At 37.8% G+C, this 20,807-nt stretch overlaps 1 protein-coding gene across 1 annotated transcript in view; it reads right to left on the reverse strand.

The window, feature by feature from the left end:
• Window positions 1–707: 707 nt before the first annotated feature.
• The window catches only part of LOC103023646 (5-hydroxytryptamine receptor 1E), a 46,742-nt gene continuing 26,642 nt past the window's right edge, over window positions 708–20,807 (reverse strand). The window contains exon 2 of the mRNA XM_007259892.4: window positions 708–2,395. Within this exon, the coding sequence (XP_007259954.2) occupies window positions 1,213–2,325 (1,113 nt within the window). The 5' untranslated portion in view covers window positions 2,326–2,395 and the 3' untranslated portion in view covers window positions 708–1,212. The remainder of the gene's footprint in view (window positions 2,396–20,807) is intronic.

Below are 20,807 nucleotides of genomic sequence, written 5' to 3' on the forward strand. Positions count from 1 at the left end.
TTTGTCGTCCTAAAGGATGTTTTGTCCTCTAGCTAGGAGAAATGTGCTTCCTTAGCTATCAGTTCAACATAGTACAATTTTGTGAATTGCGGGAATAACATTTGTCATTTTAAAGTAGCAGTAATATATCAACACTATCAATTTTCACCTATATTAGTTGGGGAAACATTACATGTTGTATTCATCTAAACCTTTTAGCAGTTATATGCAGAATTTTGATCACACTTCATCAAAATCCATGTGTTTAGATAAATCACATCCTCTATACACTTCTGCACATTTTAACACACACTGAAATCATACTGAAATTAACAAATTAGAAAACATGATTAAGCGTGGGCCTAATCCCAATATGTGTATTGTTTTCTGATCAGTATAAATCTGGAAGAACTCTATAGTGTGGCCGGATGTGGAAAGGTCAGACAGACTAGTAAACAAAACATAAAGTAAATGTACAAATATTAGCTATGTCATATTTATGCTGTCATGTTTAGTAATATGTATGTATCTTTCTCAGAATTGATTTGGAACCTGCATTTTTCTTAAAGTCAACATAACCACAAACCCTCATATTAAACACATGTTTCCAGGATTATTTTCAGCTAATTCGATCAGATCTCCACACATGTCCACAGTAAACATTAGTTTAAATTCTTTCATTTTTACAGAACAGTTTTTATGATAAAAATCAGAATTTGCCCTGCAAAAAAGGTTTATCATCATTATCATTTATTCAAAATATTGAACAGAAATAACAGAAGTTGTGTCTAAAATGTGCAGAAAAACAACATATTTAAGTTTGTTCATGTTCTTACACGTTGGCTATTTGAACAGGGGAGCTTAAACTTTTAAATCCCCACTGGAGGATATTTAATCATTTTACATGTGAACTCTGAAAAAGAGTTGGATTTTATGTGGGAAAATTTCCCATGTCAGAAGAGTTCTCACTGCAGGAATCCTATCGCATGGTTTATGCAAGGGTGCTTTAGGTGCATTAGGTAAGGGCGACGCCTGTGTAACACGTGCGGGAGGCACGGCATGACGCAGGGTGATTTCCCTGGAAAACAATCAGTTCTTTTTACACATGGGCTCACTTGGCCATTACCTGAACTTGTCCTGGATAATGTCCAGTAAAACTGATATGGATGTTTGTGTTCCCACATATAGGTCCTCGAGATAAGTTCTAGGTTACTGTGAATGGGTGATAGGTACTTATGTGTGCTCCTTGCGTCCTAGCAGTTTTTTAAACGCCTGCTTAAAGTCTTCGTTAAAGCTTGTGTACAGCAATGGGTTGATCAGCGAGTTGACGTAGCCCAACCAGGTGAGGAAGTCCGACACCTTGCGGGATGGATTTAGCAACTTTAGGCCCATCAGCAGCTCCTTTATGAAAAACGGCAGCCAGCAGGCAATGAAGGCCCCCAGGATAAGGCCCAGGATGCGCGCTGCCTTGCGCTCTCTGGAGCTACAGATCTGGTTGCGTTCGTCTGCCAACGGGTCGATGTTGAGCTGATCAAACTCCATGGTGGGGTCAGATGTGGACAGGTCAGACACACAGAAGGCGTGCGTGACGCGGCAGTGGTTGATGTGCGAGTTCTGGCTGTCTGTGCTGCGGCTGCTGAGGTGCCGAGAAGAGCCACGCTTCTGATACAGTGTCTTTGCAGCGCTGTAGATGCGCGAGTATAGTATCAGGATGAGCGTCATGGGGATGTAGAAGGCTCCGAAAGTGGAGTAGATGGTGTAGCCAACTTGGTCATGCTCTATGAAGCAGTCTGTTGTTCCATTGCTGCCGGCTGAGCGGTTCCGCCAGAACAGCGGTGGCACAGAGATGAAGATGGAGATGGCCCACACGCAGGTTACCATCACAATGGCACGACGTGGGGTCCTCTTTCTGGCGTACTCGATGGCCTTGGTGATAGCCCAGTAGCGGTCCAGCGCAATCACACACAGGTGGAGGATGGAGCAGGTGCAGCAGGTCATGTCCACGCTCAGCCACACCTCGCACACCACCTTGCCCAGGCACCACTTGTCTGTGATGATGTACAGGATGCTCAGTGGCATCACCAAAACAGCCACTAGGCAGTCTGTGACGGCCAAAGAGCAGATGAGGTAGTTGGCAGGCAGCTGGAGCTTCCTCGTGGTAAAGATGGCTGCGATGACGGCACTGTTCATGATGGCTGTCAGCAGCGCCAACAAGCCCAGTGTAGCCACCACAGCTAGACGCTCCGTCACCATTGAGACTTGAATCGCTGCCTCTGGGGTGGACGTGGCGTTGGTGCCATTGAGCAAAGAGGGAGTGCAGGAGCTTTCACACAGGTATCGCTCCATCTCTACCCCAGCTCAGGAGACTCCAGCCAGGTCAATGCTGGCCACCAGGGGGCACTGATTGGATGCAGCCCTGAGAAAGACACACACACATGGAAGAAGGTTATTATACCATGTAGTTATGATATTGTTTAGCATAGTTCTGAGAGGATTTTGTGTTTAAAACATGTTTTTTAAGTTGCATATCATATCATTACAATGGTAGTAGTATTCTACTATGAACCACAATTTCACATCAAACCAACTCTAACAGTGTCGATCATCTTAAACAATTTAAACAAACTAAAGTTTACAATGAGGCTCCATTCTGAAATGCACAATTAATTGCTTTAATTAACAATGTTAAATATAAATGAAAATGAAAAAAAAAAAGCTAATCATTTTGTTTCATTTAGCATGTTTTAAATTTATTGTTTTTTCACAGTTTTTACTTATGGGTTTACAGTGTAGTTTGTAGCAAAAACAGCAATTCACTTAATGTATCTACAACACAGTAATAAACAAAGAAGTGAACCTGTTTATGTTTGTCATTATATACTGAACATAATACTGTATAGCTTGATGCGTTTTAGTGTAAAACTAAAAGTTTAACAGCTGCAGTTGAGGACAGTGGGCATTTGATCAGCAGAGGAGCTACCGTAGTGATAAGCATGCTAACCAGTTAGCACTAGATAGTTACCACAAATAATCAGAGGTGGAAAGAATTATTTTACTCATATTACTGTAACTGAGTAATTTGTAATTTTTAAAGTAGTTTTTAAAATCGGTTATTTTACTTTTACTCAAGTACATTTTGACACAAGTAATGTACTTTGTTACATTGGAAAACTCCCAATTACTGCATAAAAATTAAAATGCTGGGAGAAAAAAAATTGTCTGAATAAAAAAAAAAAAGTGCCCTGCCGGACAGAGCAGTCAGCTGGATTTAGTTTATGTTTTTTTGTACTTTTTTTTTTACATCAAATAATTAAAAGTAACTATGTAACTTTTTTCTCAATGTACATTCTAAATTAAGTACTTTTTACTTTTACTCTAGTAGATTTTTAGATGGGTACTTTTACTTGAGTAGAATTTTAGCAAAGTAAAGGTACTTTTACTTAATTACAATTTTTCAGTACTTTTTCCACCTCTGCAAATAATTAAAAGTACAAGTAAAAAGTACATTCATGTTAGATAGTTGCATACTCACTACAGTACATTGCTGCACATTGTTGTTTAGTTTAAATTTGTAAATACACAAAAACAGTAGCCGTCAGAGCAGTGGAACATTTGTGGCATAGCTTCCCTCAGGTGAGAAGGCAACTTTAGCATGTTGGCAAACTCACCGACAGTAAAGATTAAAAGAAAGATGTAAATACAATCTCCGAACCGATTTGTGCAGTTTCTGTTAATAGAAGGGAAAAAATGGCTGTGCTTTTATTGGCATTTTTTCAGAGTTAGGCAGCCCCTTTAAAGGTAATGCAAACCAATTTTTACCACATTAAAATGAATCACTTAGTTTCTCAATTAACATTTACTTACTCCAAAACACACACACACACACACACACTCAAACAAAGGAAAAACAGACACATGCAAACATATGCTCTGGAGTGAAAAACAATCAGACATACTGTCAAAAACAAGCAGCTGCTTTGTGCAACAGACAGTGGCAGACACTAAGTGCTCAGAGTCTGCTGGTGTGTGTGAGTGTGTGTATGTTTAAGGGAAAATGAAAGCTAACAGCTTCTCTCGCTCTCTAATGCCTTTTTGATGGCAGCTGTATCATTGTGTGCTGTTGCCACAGTAAACTATAGCAAACACATTAAACACAAATCAAACTGCTCTACAATCACACAGGCTTCCGAAGTCATCTACTGTAATGTGTGGGTTTGTGTGTGTGTTTGTGTGTGTGGGTGTGGGTGAGGTTTAAATAATACAGGTTCCTCCAAAACCTCTATAACTATGTTCCAGTGAACTGTAGCTGATTATTATGTTAATAAATGCGATTCTACAAATGATTTAAAGATGTGTGGATTGATATTCTATTGTGAAGGAAGATTAAGGTTATCAGAAACAATAGGTGATTACGAATCCAGATTAATATGGGCAATATTTCTAGCTTTTCTCCTTAGCTTTTGACACATAGAGTGTTGATTGTATGAGTTGTTGTATTTATCTATTTCTATTTTTTTATTATTATTCTTTTATTTTTTAGGTACAGCACTTTGTACTTTTCTTTGAAAGTGTTAAAGTGCTATATAAATAAAGTTGAATTAAAATATTTTTTAGCTAAACATACAAAAGTAGTGTGTTGCACATGTGTAACACAGCATGCCAGAGAGTGTTGATAGTGTGTACAAAAGCATCCCACACATTTTTAATCGATAAATATGTCTGGCGATGCAACTGTATATAGCACAGTAACAGTGCTTTCAACAGTGACGTGCAGACGCTATGGCCCAATGGCTTGGGCAACTGCCCTTTTGCCGTCCTTGGCTGATATTGCCCTTCCAAGGCAGGGGAAAAAATAATATAGGCAAATATGATTTCATATTTCAACAAGATTTTCTTTATAATTTGTAATTTTGATTGAAGTTTGAAAAACAAAGTTTTCAGAGTCAATCATTCAGATTCAGACACATCGAGAGGCAAATGCATCGAGAGGTGAGCTTGAAATGTAGCCTTCACAGTATTACAAGACATGATCACAATCAACTTCTCTAAAATTTGATGTCGTCGAGTTTAGGACATTTAGTAATCCTAAATAATCTGACAGCCACCTACTGTGCCACGTTTAGGTAGCAAAAAAAACCCAGACAGCAGCTAGCTTGCAGTAAACGTTTTACATGGCTTAGGTTGTTTTGTGGGAGGCTAACCAAACTAAGATACATGCAGCTGATAACATTTCATTTTATCAAGCAAGATGAATGACGGACATAAAGCACTATTCGAACTATTCACATTAATGCAGAAAATTCGAAATGCCCACGGAAAAGAGAAGAATACAGGAGAGAGACTTTTTGGAGGTGCCCGGTGCCCTTTCTTCAGGTTAGAGCAACAGCCCTTCAAGATTCTCTGGCTCTACAGCTCCTTGATTCACACAATCAGTATGTTGATGATCTCACTTCCCAGATCAGTTTTATGCAAATCTTCTTGAACTTTGCTAACTGCTTGTTTTGCAATGGACATCATGTATTTTATTTTTGTATGTTTTCCATGAATTAGCCAATAAGAATTTTCAAGCCATTGAAACAGAAGCTTAGCCCCACCTACTGCAATGGAAAAAACAGCAACTCAGACATTGGGGCATGGCAGCACTAAAGCCGTAAGGGCTACATTTAACTAATTTTATGTGATTTAGAACCAAAATAATTTTTTATATTAGAATATTTTTTGTGTTTATTACAGACAGGAAATATCATTTTTATATTTTGCAATCACTAGAACATAATTCAGGTCTGAAAGGGTTAAGGCTTCATTCTGTGCTTGCAAAGGATGCTACTAGCAGAACAGCACAAGTCAAAATGGAAAGCATGCAGCACTAAGGCCCTCTCCTAGCTTACATCACATGCATGACAGAGCGTGAAACTTGTCTCATGTCTTGACATGTTTCATGATGTCCAACCTACTGTTGGTTGATTTTTTCTGGATGCAACTACTTATTGATTGTCTGTATCAATATATACATTATTATTAAATATAGGCAAATAACATATGTATAGACCCACTTTCTGAAGAAAAAAAAAAAATTGTGTGTGTGTGTGTGTATATATGTGTGTGCGTGCTTAAAGGTTAGTACTGTGGTTCTCAAATGAAGCATTTCCTCCTTGCCTCTGCACACACAGCGGGTCTCTCCTGCTGTTGAAAGCAGAACACGCTGACCTTTCCTTGTGCTATGGCCATGCTGTTTGGAGAAGCTTATTCATTAAAGGCAGGTGGAATGTTTCAGGAGCAGCTGTCACTGTGTGCCTGCCCAGGCCTCTGCAGGCGACTCAGTCAAGGTCACGCAAGGTAGGAGGGGGGTACAGCAGGGACTGGGACAGCCACAAGTAAACATTTAGAAAAAGAGACATGAGTACAGTGTAGTGAGGGTGGATCTTGGGTAAAGTTTTGGTTGTGGGTTTTCTTTTTGTCTATTGGAGTCTCGTTAAGGGATTTATTTGGTAGTTCAGTTGAGTTCTAAGTCTTTATATTGCACTATACAAGCTTCAAATTGCACTGCACAAGTTTATTTAGCTGTCCATGATTGACTAGTTCCATGAAAAGCGTGGCCAGTGCATTCAGATGTTCCGATCTCATTGCAAGTAGTGGCTGAAAAACATGTCAAAGCAAAAAATTAAGATTCATTTTTTTTTCATTATTTTTTCTGCTAGCATTACCACCAGTAAGCATTACATGGCAATATAAATACATATCTTTCAGTTACATACTGTAAAGTAATCATGGGCTGTTCTGTGACTGACAGTATTTTATTTTAGAGGTAGCAGATACAGAGTAAAGATTGGCATTAAGGTGCAATGATGTGCAGTAAACAAAATATTAAACAATGACATTATTGGACAATTAAACAGCTGGTGAGATACACTAAGTGCAGTCACAATTCAAAAATAATATTATGCTTTTACAGCAGCAATGTAATCATTTACCCTCTTACTGAAGTCAGTCATGTTCCTGACTAATTCCATGGAAAGCATGGCCAGTGCTTTCAGATGTTTCGCTCTCATTGCATTTTGGAGGAGTGGCTGAGAAACATGTCTCAGCTTCAGCCATTGCTGGAGTTGTTATGATGATGTACAACAGAGCCAGAGGGATTAGTTTCTCAGATTAGAGTCTCAGTTGAAGGTCTTCATTGGGGATCTGTTTAGAAGGTTATTTGAGTGTTTTTAGAAATGTAAAAGCAAAACATCCTCCCTATCTAAATTTTAAACTATATATTTTTATTAGTATTAATTTTATTTAGTTGTGCAGTGGTGACACAATGTAAAGAACAACAACTAATTTAAGTCTATTGAAAAACAGCAAAAAATTAAGATTAACAATAGAAACTACAGGATGGTCCATTAGTGATAAGTGAAAATATTCCTGTAAGCAGTGAAGTAGTTTTCATGATCTAACTCTTAAATCAGTACAAAGTCATAATCCACTCTGTATTTTCTCAGTCATGTTTAAAAAGAGATGAATCGAGCAGTGAATTGAGCTTTTCTTTACTGAATGGAGGTTCACAGATTATCCACAGGGTGGAGGTAGAGAGGGAGAGTGTGAGAGTATGAGACGGTTGGTGTTTATCTATGAGAAATCTTGAAGAGAGAAAGAGAGAGTGTGAACCACACTCTGTGTGTGTGGGTGTGAGAGCGAGAGCACAAGATAAACCTACTTCAGATAATGATGGTGATAAGATACGCTGTGCCTCCTGGGTATACTGTAAATAACCTGAATTCACACACACACACACACAAAACGTATTCCATCTGTACAAGATATTAATTTAATCTGTTTCTGTTTTGTACGTCTGAGTATATTAAGTCTACCTCTGATAGAGAGACAGACAGATGAAAGACAGAGGAAGAAGTGAAAGGGGAGAGGAGAGACAGAGAAAAGAGAGGGAGAGTCATTTCAAGGACAAAACTGATGTATCCTTTGGTTAGACAATGGAAGGTTAATCAGAACCATTGCACAAAAAGTGTCCATAGTTATGGGATGTCCTTAAGGAGAAAGTCGTCACTGGTGTACTAAATAACAGGTGATGAACAGAAACAGCAGTGGATGACAGAAAGATTCTGAGTGCTGTTAAAACCCTAAAACAACTATTAGTGACATCAGCAACAACCTCTGAAGGCAGGAGTGAAGGCATCACAATTCACTGTTCACAGAAGACATGAACAAAAGTACAGAGACTTCACCAGGAAGATCAGGCTGGAATTTATCAAGACGTTCAGACACAAGCCTATAGATTGATTATGGACTAATGAGACAAAGATTAACCTTTACCAATGTGATAAAAAGGCTAAGGTTTGATGATACGCTCATGATTCCAAACATACCATCTCATCTGTGAAACATAGTGGAGGTAGTGTCATGATTTGGGCTTGCATGGCAAACATGATGCAGTTACTGCAAGTGAAGGATTTGCAACTAATTATGACTAAAGCCTTATTCACTTAAATGTTTTGTATGTTTATCTGTTCCAATACTTTTGCTTTGGTCCAGACAGATGATGATATCTTCTGAACTGTGTATCAGATCCAGATGTGAATACCAAGAAATAAAAACTAAAATGTTGATCTTTTTGTCTCCTATTCATCTTTTAATATCAAACTCAAATGTTTTCAGTCTACAGCAAAAATAAAGGGACTGGTATCACTGTTCCAATACTTTTGGAGGGGACTGTATTTCTTGAGTTTATCTCTCTCTAGATAGCTTTCAGGGTTCTGTTTCTCTGGCTGTCATTATGCTTTGGCATTATGCAGCAGTGGTTGCTGTTTGTCGGGTGGTCTCCATTCATTTTACACTAGTCATATAACAACAGCAGCCTCAGCCGGCCACACACATACAGTAGCTGACCAGTGAGTGTGTTCTGGTCCTCTCGAAGGGCAAGTCCATGAGTTTCTGTATGCACTGATATAAACAAATGTTGGCACTATTAACACTTCATTGATATACTTTATATTTGTTTTATATTACTGATACAGTGACTATTCTTAGAACTGCTGCTCTTCTAACACAACTATAGAATAACATAAACACTCTTGTTTAAGAGAGCAGGGTTTAGAGTCTGCTGCTGAAGAAGAAAGCAGAAATACAGACTGAAAGTGCCGCACACTGTTGCACAGGCCAGTGAGAATATTACACACATTTGGAGAATAAAGCCTCAAAATGTGAGAGTGTATGTTTCCTGACATACAGGGGTTGGACAATAAAACTCAAACACCTGTCATTTTAGTGTGGGAGGTTTCATGGCTAAATTGGTCCAGTCTGGTCGTCAATCTTCATTAATTGCACATTGCACCAGTAAGAGCAGAGTGTGGAGGTTCAATTAGCAGGGTAAGAGCTACTCCCAGTTTTGCTCAAAATATTGCAATGCACACAACATTATGGGTGACATACCAGAGTTCAAAAGAGGACCAAGACAGCAAGTATTTGTGATTTATCAAGAGCCACAGTATCCAGGATAATGTCAGCATACCAGCAAGGACAAAACACATCCAACAGGATTAACTGTGGACGCAAGAGGAAGCTGTCTGAAAGGGATGTTTCCACCAGAACTGTCTGTCCGGACAATAAATTATTATTACTAAAACCAGGTGTTTAAACCCCTTTATATTTCCTGGGAATTGTACTGGCTTTCCTCCCAGGTCTACTTAAAGGAGAAATCCGGTGTGAAATGTAAAGTAAAACAAAAAAATCAGTACAAACTTTTGATGAACAGCCCACCTCCGTTCACCCCCAACATTCTGAAATATAGTGCTTTTAGCAAAAGCTCCCAACAGTCTTACAATGCTAGAGATGGGGGAATAGCATAGTCCGTGCAAAGTAATTACTATTTTTACACCATTAACAAGTTCAAAGTAGCTCAACACTTCATTGGTTGAATTCCGAGGGTCCTGACCTTTAAAATGTGGCATTGAGAACTTGCACAGGCAGTGCACAGGTAGTTCATTTATATAGTTTATATATAACATATAACAGTAGTTTGAGGTAGTGGAAATGCATGAATATTATAGAGATATTTTCAGCAACAACTGGAGTTCATGCATTCCCACAGAATTAATTTGTCATTCTGTTCCTCTATCCAACCTATTTACTCGTACTTGTCATGACTTCATTTCAAGATGACAAAGCCCGGAGAACTACATCAAAGTACTGTGTGTATAATCAGTGTTTTTTTATGAACTATCTCAGTTCTCTGTACCTTATTTTACATAACAGGGTCCTCAGAAAGCCACCACTGAAATGTGGAGCTACTTTCTGATTTGTTTTTAATGGAAAAATAGGGATTTCTTTGCATGGTGAAATGCTATACTCCTATTACTTGAATTGTAAGTCTGTTGTGGCATCGGCTAAAAGCACTGTATTTTACAATGCTGGGGGAGAATGGAGGTGGGCTATTCAACAAAAGTTAGTACTTGTTATCATGTTTTACTCCGCCTTGGTTTCATTTCACACCAGATTTGACTAGAATGTCCAAATATTGGCAGGCTAAGATTTTTAAAATGCAAAGTGTAGATTCAGTCTTTAACTAGCGTGCCAGTTTCGCCTTGATTGTAGCTGTATAGTTTGTACTTGTACTGTTAGCTAGCTATACTAGCCTCATAACATCAGTGCAAAAATAGGGTTCTAAAAATGTTTGTCAAAATTGTTTAAAACAGTGTAGCATATCTAAAACACTAAATCTGATAACGAGTGTGTTTTGGTGGGGTGGAAATGGACGTCATTAGAAAAATCCTTTGGTTTATACTTTTGGTTTATTATCATAAAAAACAGGATGTTTATTTTGCCCTGCTCCAAGAGAATAAAGTGAATAAGATATGCATTAGAGTGAGTGATGTTTGTATCCCATTAGAACCTGAATCATACTAGACTTTTTTTTTCACGTATTGAAAGTATTTTTATTAGTTAGCTAATAAAAACCTGTGAGGGTTTAAGTGTTAATCAGTTTACAATACGAACTGTCAGCATCAATGTATTGAATTTTTTTATCAATTAGAAACATTTTATAAATGTATTGACCTCTTGTTACTGACACAACCCCCAACTGGAAAACTTGAAAAATTTCCCACTGGAAAATACAAGTTTGAGGTGGCTTTCATGTGTCCTCATCTTGTAAACACGGTATTTCAGACACTACTTGAAGGTAATATTATAACCGAAGCCCGATAACCCAGAATGCACCTCGCAGCAGTATTGGCAGAGGAGAAATTACATACCTGTAAGTTATATGTTTTAAAAATATTTCTGCTGTGTGATGACATACATTTTTAAGTTATTTTTGGGCGAGAATGTAGTGCTTTAGACTTAAGGGATGTGGTTTATTTATTTAAAAAGTATCTATGTGAAAATGTACTTAATGTTTTCAGAACAACGCTTTCCGCTCCCCTGAGAGAGTGACGCCATCAAGTACGCAGCTGTTCCAATTACAGAATAAAAGTCCCACGTCCTCCTGTCTTCGGGACAATGCACTTGCGAGTCGAGTCCAAACTTGTGTACTTCGTATTGAGAAACAGCCATAGTCTTACTCTTAGCTGATCAGGTTCATTTGGTTTACAAAACGGAAAGGGTATGAAGTAGAATTTTTGAACAGTACCTCCCAGTACAGTTTCAGAAAACATGTTCAAAACCAGCAGCTGTGAGCATGATTTAGCACACAGTTGAAGAAAGTGTGTCCAGAAGGGGCTGAACTGACCCTGGCCACACTTTTCCACAGAGAAAAGGAGGAGAAGGCTGTAGTTTCTGTTGGATAATTGTAGTAATTAGCAGCTGTAATGTGGCAGCCCAGAGACGATGGTGCTGGAGAAAATTTCCTGTCTCTGAATATGAGGTGCTTTATACCTTGCCGTGGGAGTTTATGCTGGAAGGGGTGTGAGTGTGATGATGCTCTACTGAATTAATAAAATGTCCTCAGAACTGCAGCTGTCACTTAAGTATTAGTATGGGCAGCTTTGCAGTAGTGCTGAGCAATATGACTTAATTTAAATATCATAATTAATTACACATTTTACTAGGCCTGCAACAAAGGATTATTTTGATAGATTAATGAAATATGTCAATCATTTTTTTCTTTAATTATTCAATTATTAATCAGACAAAAATAAAAAAGTAAAATTTTTTAATGTTAATAACTACTGATCTAAAGTGCAGACAAGGCAAAATGATATTAAATAAATGGACATTGAGAGATGCTGCCATGTGCTGAGAATAAAGGGAAATTGTCACATCTTGGCCTCGTGTCTCTGTGTGTCTTCCCCACGTGACCTGTGCTCCCCTGTGTCTCCTGTCGCAGTACTTTTCCACCTGTTTCTCATTTGTAGCTCCGCCCCTTCCCCAGGTGTTTCCAATACTAGTGTGTTTCATGTTACTATAAAAAGCACTCCTCTGCCACTTTGTCTCCATCGGTCTTTGCAGTAACCTCTGTTGTTTTGTCTCTCTGTGTTTCTCCGCGTTTCTATAACCCTAGCTCCGTGTTTATTCCTAGTTTGTTTCCTGTGCTCCTTATTTCTCTGTTTATCTCCAGTTTATGTTTCCAGTCCCTTGTTTATTTCCGTTAACTCCTTGTATTTAACCCTGCTTTGTGTTTATTAGTTTATTCTAGTGATGGCAAACCGAGGCTTTCTGAAGCACTGAAGCCTTTTTCCTAATTGTATCGAAAAAAGGTTCATTACTCGGAGCTTCATAACACAGTGGACATCAGCGGCACCTGGTGGGCAAAACCTGAAAGTGCTTTGTGTATTTAAAGGACGAGGGGCGTTTTTTTTGTCTTTTTACAGTTTTTAAACCTGTTCCAGTGCATTTACATGACATTTGAGGTTTAAATAAAAACTGAAAAAAGGAAATGGAAGAATACTTTGATGTCTGGATAATTTAATGCATTATATTAAAAGACATAACTGTAATATATTTTTAATTAATATATAATACACTTAGAATGTACCTTGATAGAGCACACTGGAGAAACTACACTTGTAATTCTAATTGCATTCACATTGTTGCTTTTTTCCCTTCACCATGTTATTAATCTGTTAATATACCAATTTTTAAAATTATATTATTCACTATTATTCACATCTTTCCAAGCAGGGTTTGTAACATGTTTACATGTATCACTAGTCCATTGCCTATTTTTCCATAGGCAAGGCTCATGTAGATATGCTGCATGGGGGATATGGAAGAATTTGATGAAAGAAATGTATGCTCATAAAGGTGAAGGTGCTTGTGTAAGGGGCAGGGGGCACATATTTAATGGACGTGGTTATGTACATGTGTAATTTAGTTTTTATTTAGGAATAATTTTTTTTCCACAGTGCTGGGGTTCAGTTGGTTATTTCAAAATATGTTGTCATAAGGCAACACTTTTACTGGATGTATGCCATGACAGTACACACATTGAACTATGAGGATATATATATATATATATATATATATATATATATATATATATATATATATATATATATATATATATATATATATAATTATTGTACACTCTTACAGAACTAATAAAATGCCATATGTCTAAAAGGCATAGTTTTCTTCCAAAGTTTATATTTTCTAAATAATAATTTTCTACCTTATTTGATGGCAAAAGTTCAAAGTGTTCCCAAACTTCAGAACGGCCTCTTTTTCTTACTAGTTCCATTCTAATATTTTATTATCTACTATCTATATCTTATCTCTCTCTCTCTCTCTCTCTCTCTCTCTCTCTCTCTCTCTCTCTCTCTCTCTCTCTCTCTCTCTCTCTCTCTCTCTCTCTCTCTCTCTCTCTCTCTCTCTCTCTCTCTCTCTCTCTCTCTCTCCGCGCCAGGATTTGCCGCTTTTGAATCTTTCCCTGAAGCAGTCACGTGGTTGTGTGCCGAAATGAAGCTTCGGACGTCATTGGTCACGTGATCTTTGTAGAACGAATCAAGCATCGGCTCAGTGATTCGAACCAATGCGTGTCGTTTTTTCAACACACGCCTCGAAGCTTCAGGTTCAAGGGTAGCACCACTAGTTTATTCCCTTGTATTTATTTCCCTGCCCTGTTTGGTTTGTTTATTTTTATTATATTCTCTAGTTTGTTTTAGTTCTCTGGTTCCTCTCGTTTGTTTTCTGGTTATTTTCAGACATTTAGTTTTTTCCCTAGTTCATTGTATATATCTCCCTGTTCCGTGTTTTAGTGTTTACTTGTTTCTTTGTTACTTGTTATTTATTTATTAAATTATTATTTATTGATTTCACCCTAAAAAAAAAAAAAAAAAAAAAAAGTCGGTTCTTCTGTAACGCTGTGTGTGAAGGACGGGACGAGGAGAGCGGACGCTAATGCAAGTATCATTTATTATAGAACAGAAAACAAAACATAAACCAAACAGAAACTCAGAGACCGGGAGACTAAATAACAGACGGGATATACACAGCCGTGACAGACGTACAAACGCACAAGAACCGACAAACTAACACTAATGACAGAGACGCTTAAATACACACACAAGGCGGGAAAGAGAACAGTTAACACCTGGGGACTGACTAATGAGGGGCGGAGCTACAAATGGACACAGGTGAGTGGAAAAACACCAGGGAAGAAACACAGAGAAGCCGGGACACGTGAGAATAACAGACATGAGAATAGACAGAAAACAGGCAAAAGATGTGACAGAAATACAAGTATATTCTATAATATTTTAATTTTTATTTATTTTTTATTATTATTATCATATTTAATAACAGAACAACAGTGTATATAATGTACAAATACACTTTGCCGTGATTCTCAAACACTACCACCGAACATCAGAGTCAGAAAAGACATTAAAAAAGCTTTAAAAGTATTATAAAAAATGTTTTGATTTTCTTTCACTCAGAATGTAACCGCATTTAAGGTGGAGCGTAAAACTTGCACAACGCCAGTGTGATATGAATTGGCTAATAATCAGTCATGTCTTGTTTAACTTCTCTAGCAGGCTCTAGTAAGACTAAGTGAAAGACAAAATAGAACTTGTTGCTAATGTTTGACTAAAACAACGACTTGTTTTTTTTAAAGTGGAATTTAAGGTGGAAACTTAGGGTGAGAGGAGGCAAAATTGATTTTTTAAATGTGAGGGAAATATAAATGAACTATGAATGAGACATCTTTTTTAACTGCTACAAACAGGCTGTAGTAACACTGAGTGAGAGAAAAATAGAATTAACTGCTATTTTACCGTGAATCTCATTTACACATGGCTCCACACTACGGCTTTTGTTGGCTTTCCCCCCCATATTAGAGGGTAGCAACTATATTTATGTTTATAATAACCCCCACTAATTGATTATTAAATTAATTGCCCACTGTTCAAATCAATTTTAATCAATGTGTTGTTGCAGACCTATACTTTACCTGACTTTACATATAGTAGTCTGCAGACTCACTTATGGTACAAACCCAATTCTAACTGTATTGAAATCAGTGGAGCTAAGAACACTGTAAAGAAGCCACTACTGAAAAAATCATTATTAAAGAGTGTTAAAGTCTCTGGTCAGGTCAACAACATGTATGCAGTGATAAAAGCAGGTCACTGGAGCAAACAATCATGTCGATGTAGTCGAGGACGCAACAGGACTAATGGTGAACATGATCACAGCAGACAGTGAACAGTAAGACTCATAAATTACCCTAGAATTCAATTTCCTTCCCCACTAAATCTCCGCTTCTGCTGCTTCACTGAGGTGAGCTGCTATTTACGGTACCCGCACATGAAGATAATTCAGAACATACCAAACCTTATAGAATGAGCTTAAAACTTTGAAGACAACCGGCAGGGTGACCTGAACATGGGTCTTTTTTCACCATTCAAACATAGATGACTCCAAAATCACTGAAGAATATGTAGAACATACAAAATGAAGTCATAAAAACAGAATGAATTTCTGATAAAGTTCATTTATAGAATGGACCTGGCATTTCCAGAGTAACGCTCGAACAACATGTAGTTCTCATAACATTTTTGTCTACAATTAAAAAAGTCTAATAACATTAATAACCAAAATCAAACTTTCTTAATATTAATATCCAGAATGAAGCACCAATAACATTAATACCAGAATAAAGCTGTAATACCATTAATATCCAGAATGAAGTTCTTACAACTTTAATATCCATAATAAATACCTCTAATAACACTAAGATCCAAAATTAAGCTCTAATAACATCAATATCCAAAATGAAGCTTTAAAAAGATCAATATCCAGAATAAAGCTCCAATAACTAATAATATAAATATCCAGAATGAAGCTCTAATAACTAATAACATTAATATTCAGAATAAAACTCTAATAACTAATAACATTAATATTCAGAATAAAGCTCTAATAACCTTAACATCCAAAATAAAGCTCTAATAACCTTAATATTCAGAATAAAGCCCTAATAACCTTAACATTCAGAATAAAGCTCTAATAACTAATAATATTAATATCCAGAATAAAGCTCTAATAACATCATAATCCATAATGATGTTCTGATAACGTTAGAAACGTTAGAATCCAAAATGAAGTTCTGATAACATTAATATCCAGCATGAACTTCTAATAATTTCACATTGCATGCACACTCAGTGCAAAACGAGTGGAGTCTCCCCAGAGGCTGAGTTAGTCACTGGCTCTGATCCAGTGTGTACATAAGAACATGCTCAGTCCAGCACTGAAACAAATATCACGCATACTTGCTTCTGTATATGCGGGCAGTTCATTACTAAGCCCCAGTGCCCAAGGCCACTGATGACACAGAATCTACTTTTCCCTGCTCTTTAAAGCTACACAGATCCTTAAGAACAAACACACACACACACACACACAGCAGCAGCAGCAGTGACAGTGTACAGAAGGTGTAAATTCAGCTTGGCATCTTTACATCAGTATGTCTTAATAAACTGCAAACTGCTCTGGTGCTGGAGAAACAACTGAACCCAAGAGGGGTGATGCAGGGGTGAACCTAAATACTTTTTGAGGTGTATGCAAACCTACTACCAGCGCCCCCCTCCCCCCCTTCAAAAATATCCAGATATGTTTTAACATCAGTGCTGAAACCCGGTGCAAGAACTTAAAAACCCTCAAAAATCCTCAGTGGGGAGGGGCAGTGGGGGGCTGGGGCTTCCCTACTAGCCCACCGCGCTCCGCAAACCAGCAAGCTGATTGGCTGTTTCTCCTGAAAGGCGGAACTTTATCCTAGAACTGGCTCCGTGATTCGCGTCAAGAGGTTTTCCATTCACAGCGGCCTGTCTCCTCAGTAATAATACAGCTGAGCTGAGTGAAACGATTTGGGGCTACTGGAAGCCCAGGGCAGGCCACACCCCTGTGTATTATTATTATATTATTATATTATTATTATATTCCATTATCATACATGAACAAACAGCTCTTACAGAAAATGCCGACTAGAAATTATTTTCCGGCATCGATTTGGCGCCCCCTCTAGCGCAGCGCCCCTATACGTTGCATACCCCCTTTTTGCGCCACTGGGGTGATGGTACCCCTTAGTTTAAGGGTGTGGTCCAAACCAAGCTTCATGTCTTTGCTACATTGTATATATTTGTTCCGCTTATTTTTGTTTTCACACTGCAGATTAGGAAGCGCACCAAATACCTTTGTGTGATACTCCTACATCCTTTCATCATCACTTACGTATCGATGCGTTTTCCTTAACTTGACGCTGATTGGTTTTAGAAGGACATGCGTCTGACGTTGGCGTGTTGATAATTCAGCGGGTGGTTCATTCGGTGGAAAGCCTTTCCAGGATAAGGATAAAATTAATGAACAGATTAATTTCGTCTCCATAGTAGTGCAGCTATTGTGTTTTAATACCAGCAGCAGCAACTTCAGGCACTGTACTCTGGGTTAGTTTAAATTCGCCAAACGAACGTGCTCGTCCTGAAGCAACTGTATCCACGGCTCATTTTTCCTGCTTTTCCGGTTATTTTGAGAGGGTACTGACTGCAGCCTGCAGGAAGGCGGAGTTGGATGTCCAGTGCGTCCCGCTCCGCCCACTTTGTTAGCGTCATGCCGTCCAGTCCCGCCCACTTTGTCAGCATCTACACTGGGCTAATGTAAGTGTATCATTAAAACATTTTTGTATAATTTGTACGGTTCTGTTTTCATTTGTTTTAAGCTAATTAAATTCGATTTTTTACAGCACTGTATTAACACACTGAGCTACACTAGAATGAGGGCCACCCTCAATCCACAGGAGTGAAAATAAAGGTTGATTGATGAATAATTTATGTGAACCCTTTTTATCAGCTTAGCATGACTAGACTTTCAGGTACAGATGGTGCACCAGAAACATTTGTAGATATGTAGATTTGATTTGAACACTAATGAGAGACTGTAACACACACCTCAGTTTATAATATCACAATACCTACATTTATAGTGTGTTATTAATATATATATTCACTCTAATGAGAGACTGTAACACACACCTCAGTTTATAAATATCACAATACCTACATTTAGAGTGTATTATTAATATATTTTCACTCTAATGAGAGTCTGTAAAAAAACACCTCAGTTTATAATATATCACAATACCTACATTTAGAGTGTGCTATTAATATATATTCACTCTAATGAGAGACTGTAACACAAACATCTCATGCTGCATAAATTTAGTATCTAGTCAGCCTGCGCTAGTGGTAATACTCTACAGTTGGCTGTTAGCATCATGCTAAGTCCTTGGTTACCCACTGCTCTCTACAGGAGTCTCTTCTGGGAACAAATCTCTTACGTGTGACCTGCACTGACATTAAGCGAAAATAGATGGCTGCTCGCACATGAAAGATTGTACATAAAACCAGAACCATACGTTTTCCAGTGGAGGATGAAGAGCCATTAGCCGGTTATGGCTATTTTATTACTCTGGTAATTATTATTCATCTATGAAAGAGCAAGAGAAGCCTGATTTACTGTTAAAATTATAAAAATGCGAGCAGTTTGTCATTGAGTGGACATTTAAAAAATAATAAGAGGCTAAAGCTGATTGCTGGTTGCTAAGGTCTCTGTGTGATCTCTGATTCTCTGTGATCTGCATTTATTTATTTATTTATTTATTTTCCCCGCTATTCGTCTCCTCTGGTTTCCACATTGATTACCATAGATGACTTTATTAATCATTATTAATCTAGAGCCACTGCGTGAACGTGGCTCTGAGATTAGCTTATGCTAACAGCCTCATTAAGCATTAATAGCCATCAGTGACGGTCAGATGATAGCAGCGGGGAAGACACATGCATAATTCAACTTTCTGTTTAGCACACCATTACACTTCAGGCTGATCAAAGCGCCACAGCATTAATTATGATCTGCATAACGCCTCAGTGGACAATAGAGCTCTAAAAAATCATACATTACAGTTGAGTGCTGCAGGCGGTGGAGGCTGGTTTGTTCAGCTGCAGGATGGAGTCACTTAATACTTTTACTTCTCTGTCGTTATCTCTGTGTGTGGACTACAAATAGACCAGTGGTCCTGACCCTGGTTTACTCTCATACGTAAGGCCCACTGTCCTATACATTTTAGTGTTTAGAGTTTCTTTACTATCCACTTTAACTGAGTAAGGACTTGTTAAGGGGTTAGACCGTTGGATCAGGTATGCTTTAGACAGGAACAATTCCATAATGTGGTGTATAATTAGTGTCACGTCCTGGCCCTGTTGTCTCTTGTCTGTTCTCATGTCTCTTTGTGTTATCTCCACATGACACGTGCTCCTCTGTGTTTCTTCCCCTGTAGTTTTCCATCACGTGTGTCCCATTTGTAGCTCTGCCCTTATCCCAGGTGTTTAGTGTGTGTTTCTTGTTGTGTATATATAGTCCCCCTGTGGCACTATTTCTTCGTCAGTCTTTGCACCAACTCCTGTCGTTTGTCTCTCGCCGTTTCTTTGTTTTCATAGCCTTAGCCCTAGCCCTAGTCCTTTATTCCTTGTTATCTTTTTGTTTAATTCTTGTTTTTTCTAGTTGATCCTTTCTTGTTTATTTCTCATTGATCTTTTGTTATTTTTTTAGTCCCTCGTTTATTTCCTTGTTTTGTTTATCTAGTTCAGTTATTAGTTTGTTTCCCTCTATTAGTCTCCCTGTTTGTTTATTTATTATCTCTTGTTTGTTTAGGTTTATGTTCTCTTGTTTCACTCCTTTGTTCTGGTTTGTTTCTTTGTTCTTTGTTTACTCGTTTATTTGTTATTTATTTAATACATTTTATTACCTGCATTTACGTCCGCCTCCAGGACTCCCTGCCTGGCTCTTCCTGACAATTAGTCTCAAGGACCAGGATTGTGACACACTGGCAAAGGTTATTCGACTAGTCCACTGCTCAACTAATAATTTGACTTTACTTTAATTTTAAGATGCTGCAAGCAGCTCTAATCAAGAGCAGTGCATACATTTTGACCATTTATTTATATTTATCAAAAATCATATTTTCCAGATTAATTGCATTTTCCTGTCATCCATGACAGTTTGGAAAATGACAGGGTGGAATAGATCATGTATGTGTAAATTGGCATTTGATGAAAACATGGTTCATAAGAAGTTGCAAACATTTTGAGTGACCTTTGAGCGGCCTTGTTCTTTTTTTTTTTAATTATACATTTTAATTTTCTAAAATTAGTTAAATTCCTGTGATAATTTACCACAACCAGGTCAGGTTCCTACACATTTGACACTTCTAAATTTCCAGACTTATCTGACCATTCAAAAAAATAGATGTGTGTCATGTAAATAAATTAAATTATGCAATAAATAATTTATTGTCAGTATTCTGAATAATATATGCCACCATGTCACCAAATAAT

Source organism: Astyanax mexicanus, chromosome 1, assembly GCF_023375975.1.
Source record: "Astyanax mexicanus isolate ESR-SI-001 chromosome 1, AstMex3_surface, whole genome shotgun sequence".
Taxonomy (NCBI): domain Eukaryota; kingdom Metazoa; phylum Chordata; class Actinopteri; order Characiformes; family Acestrorhamphidae; genus Astyanax; species Astyanax mexicanus.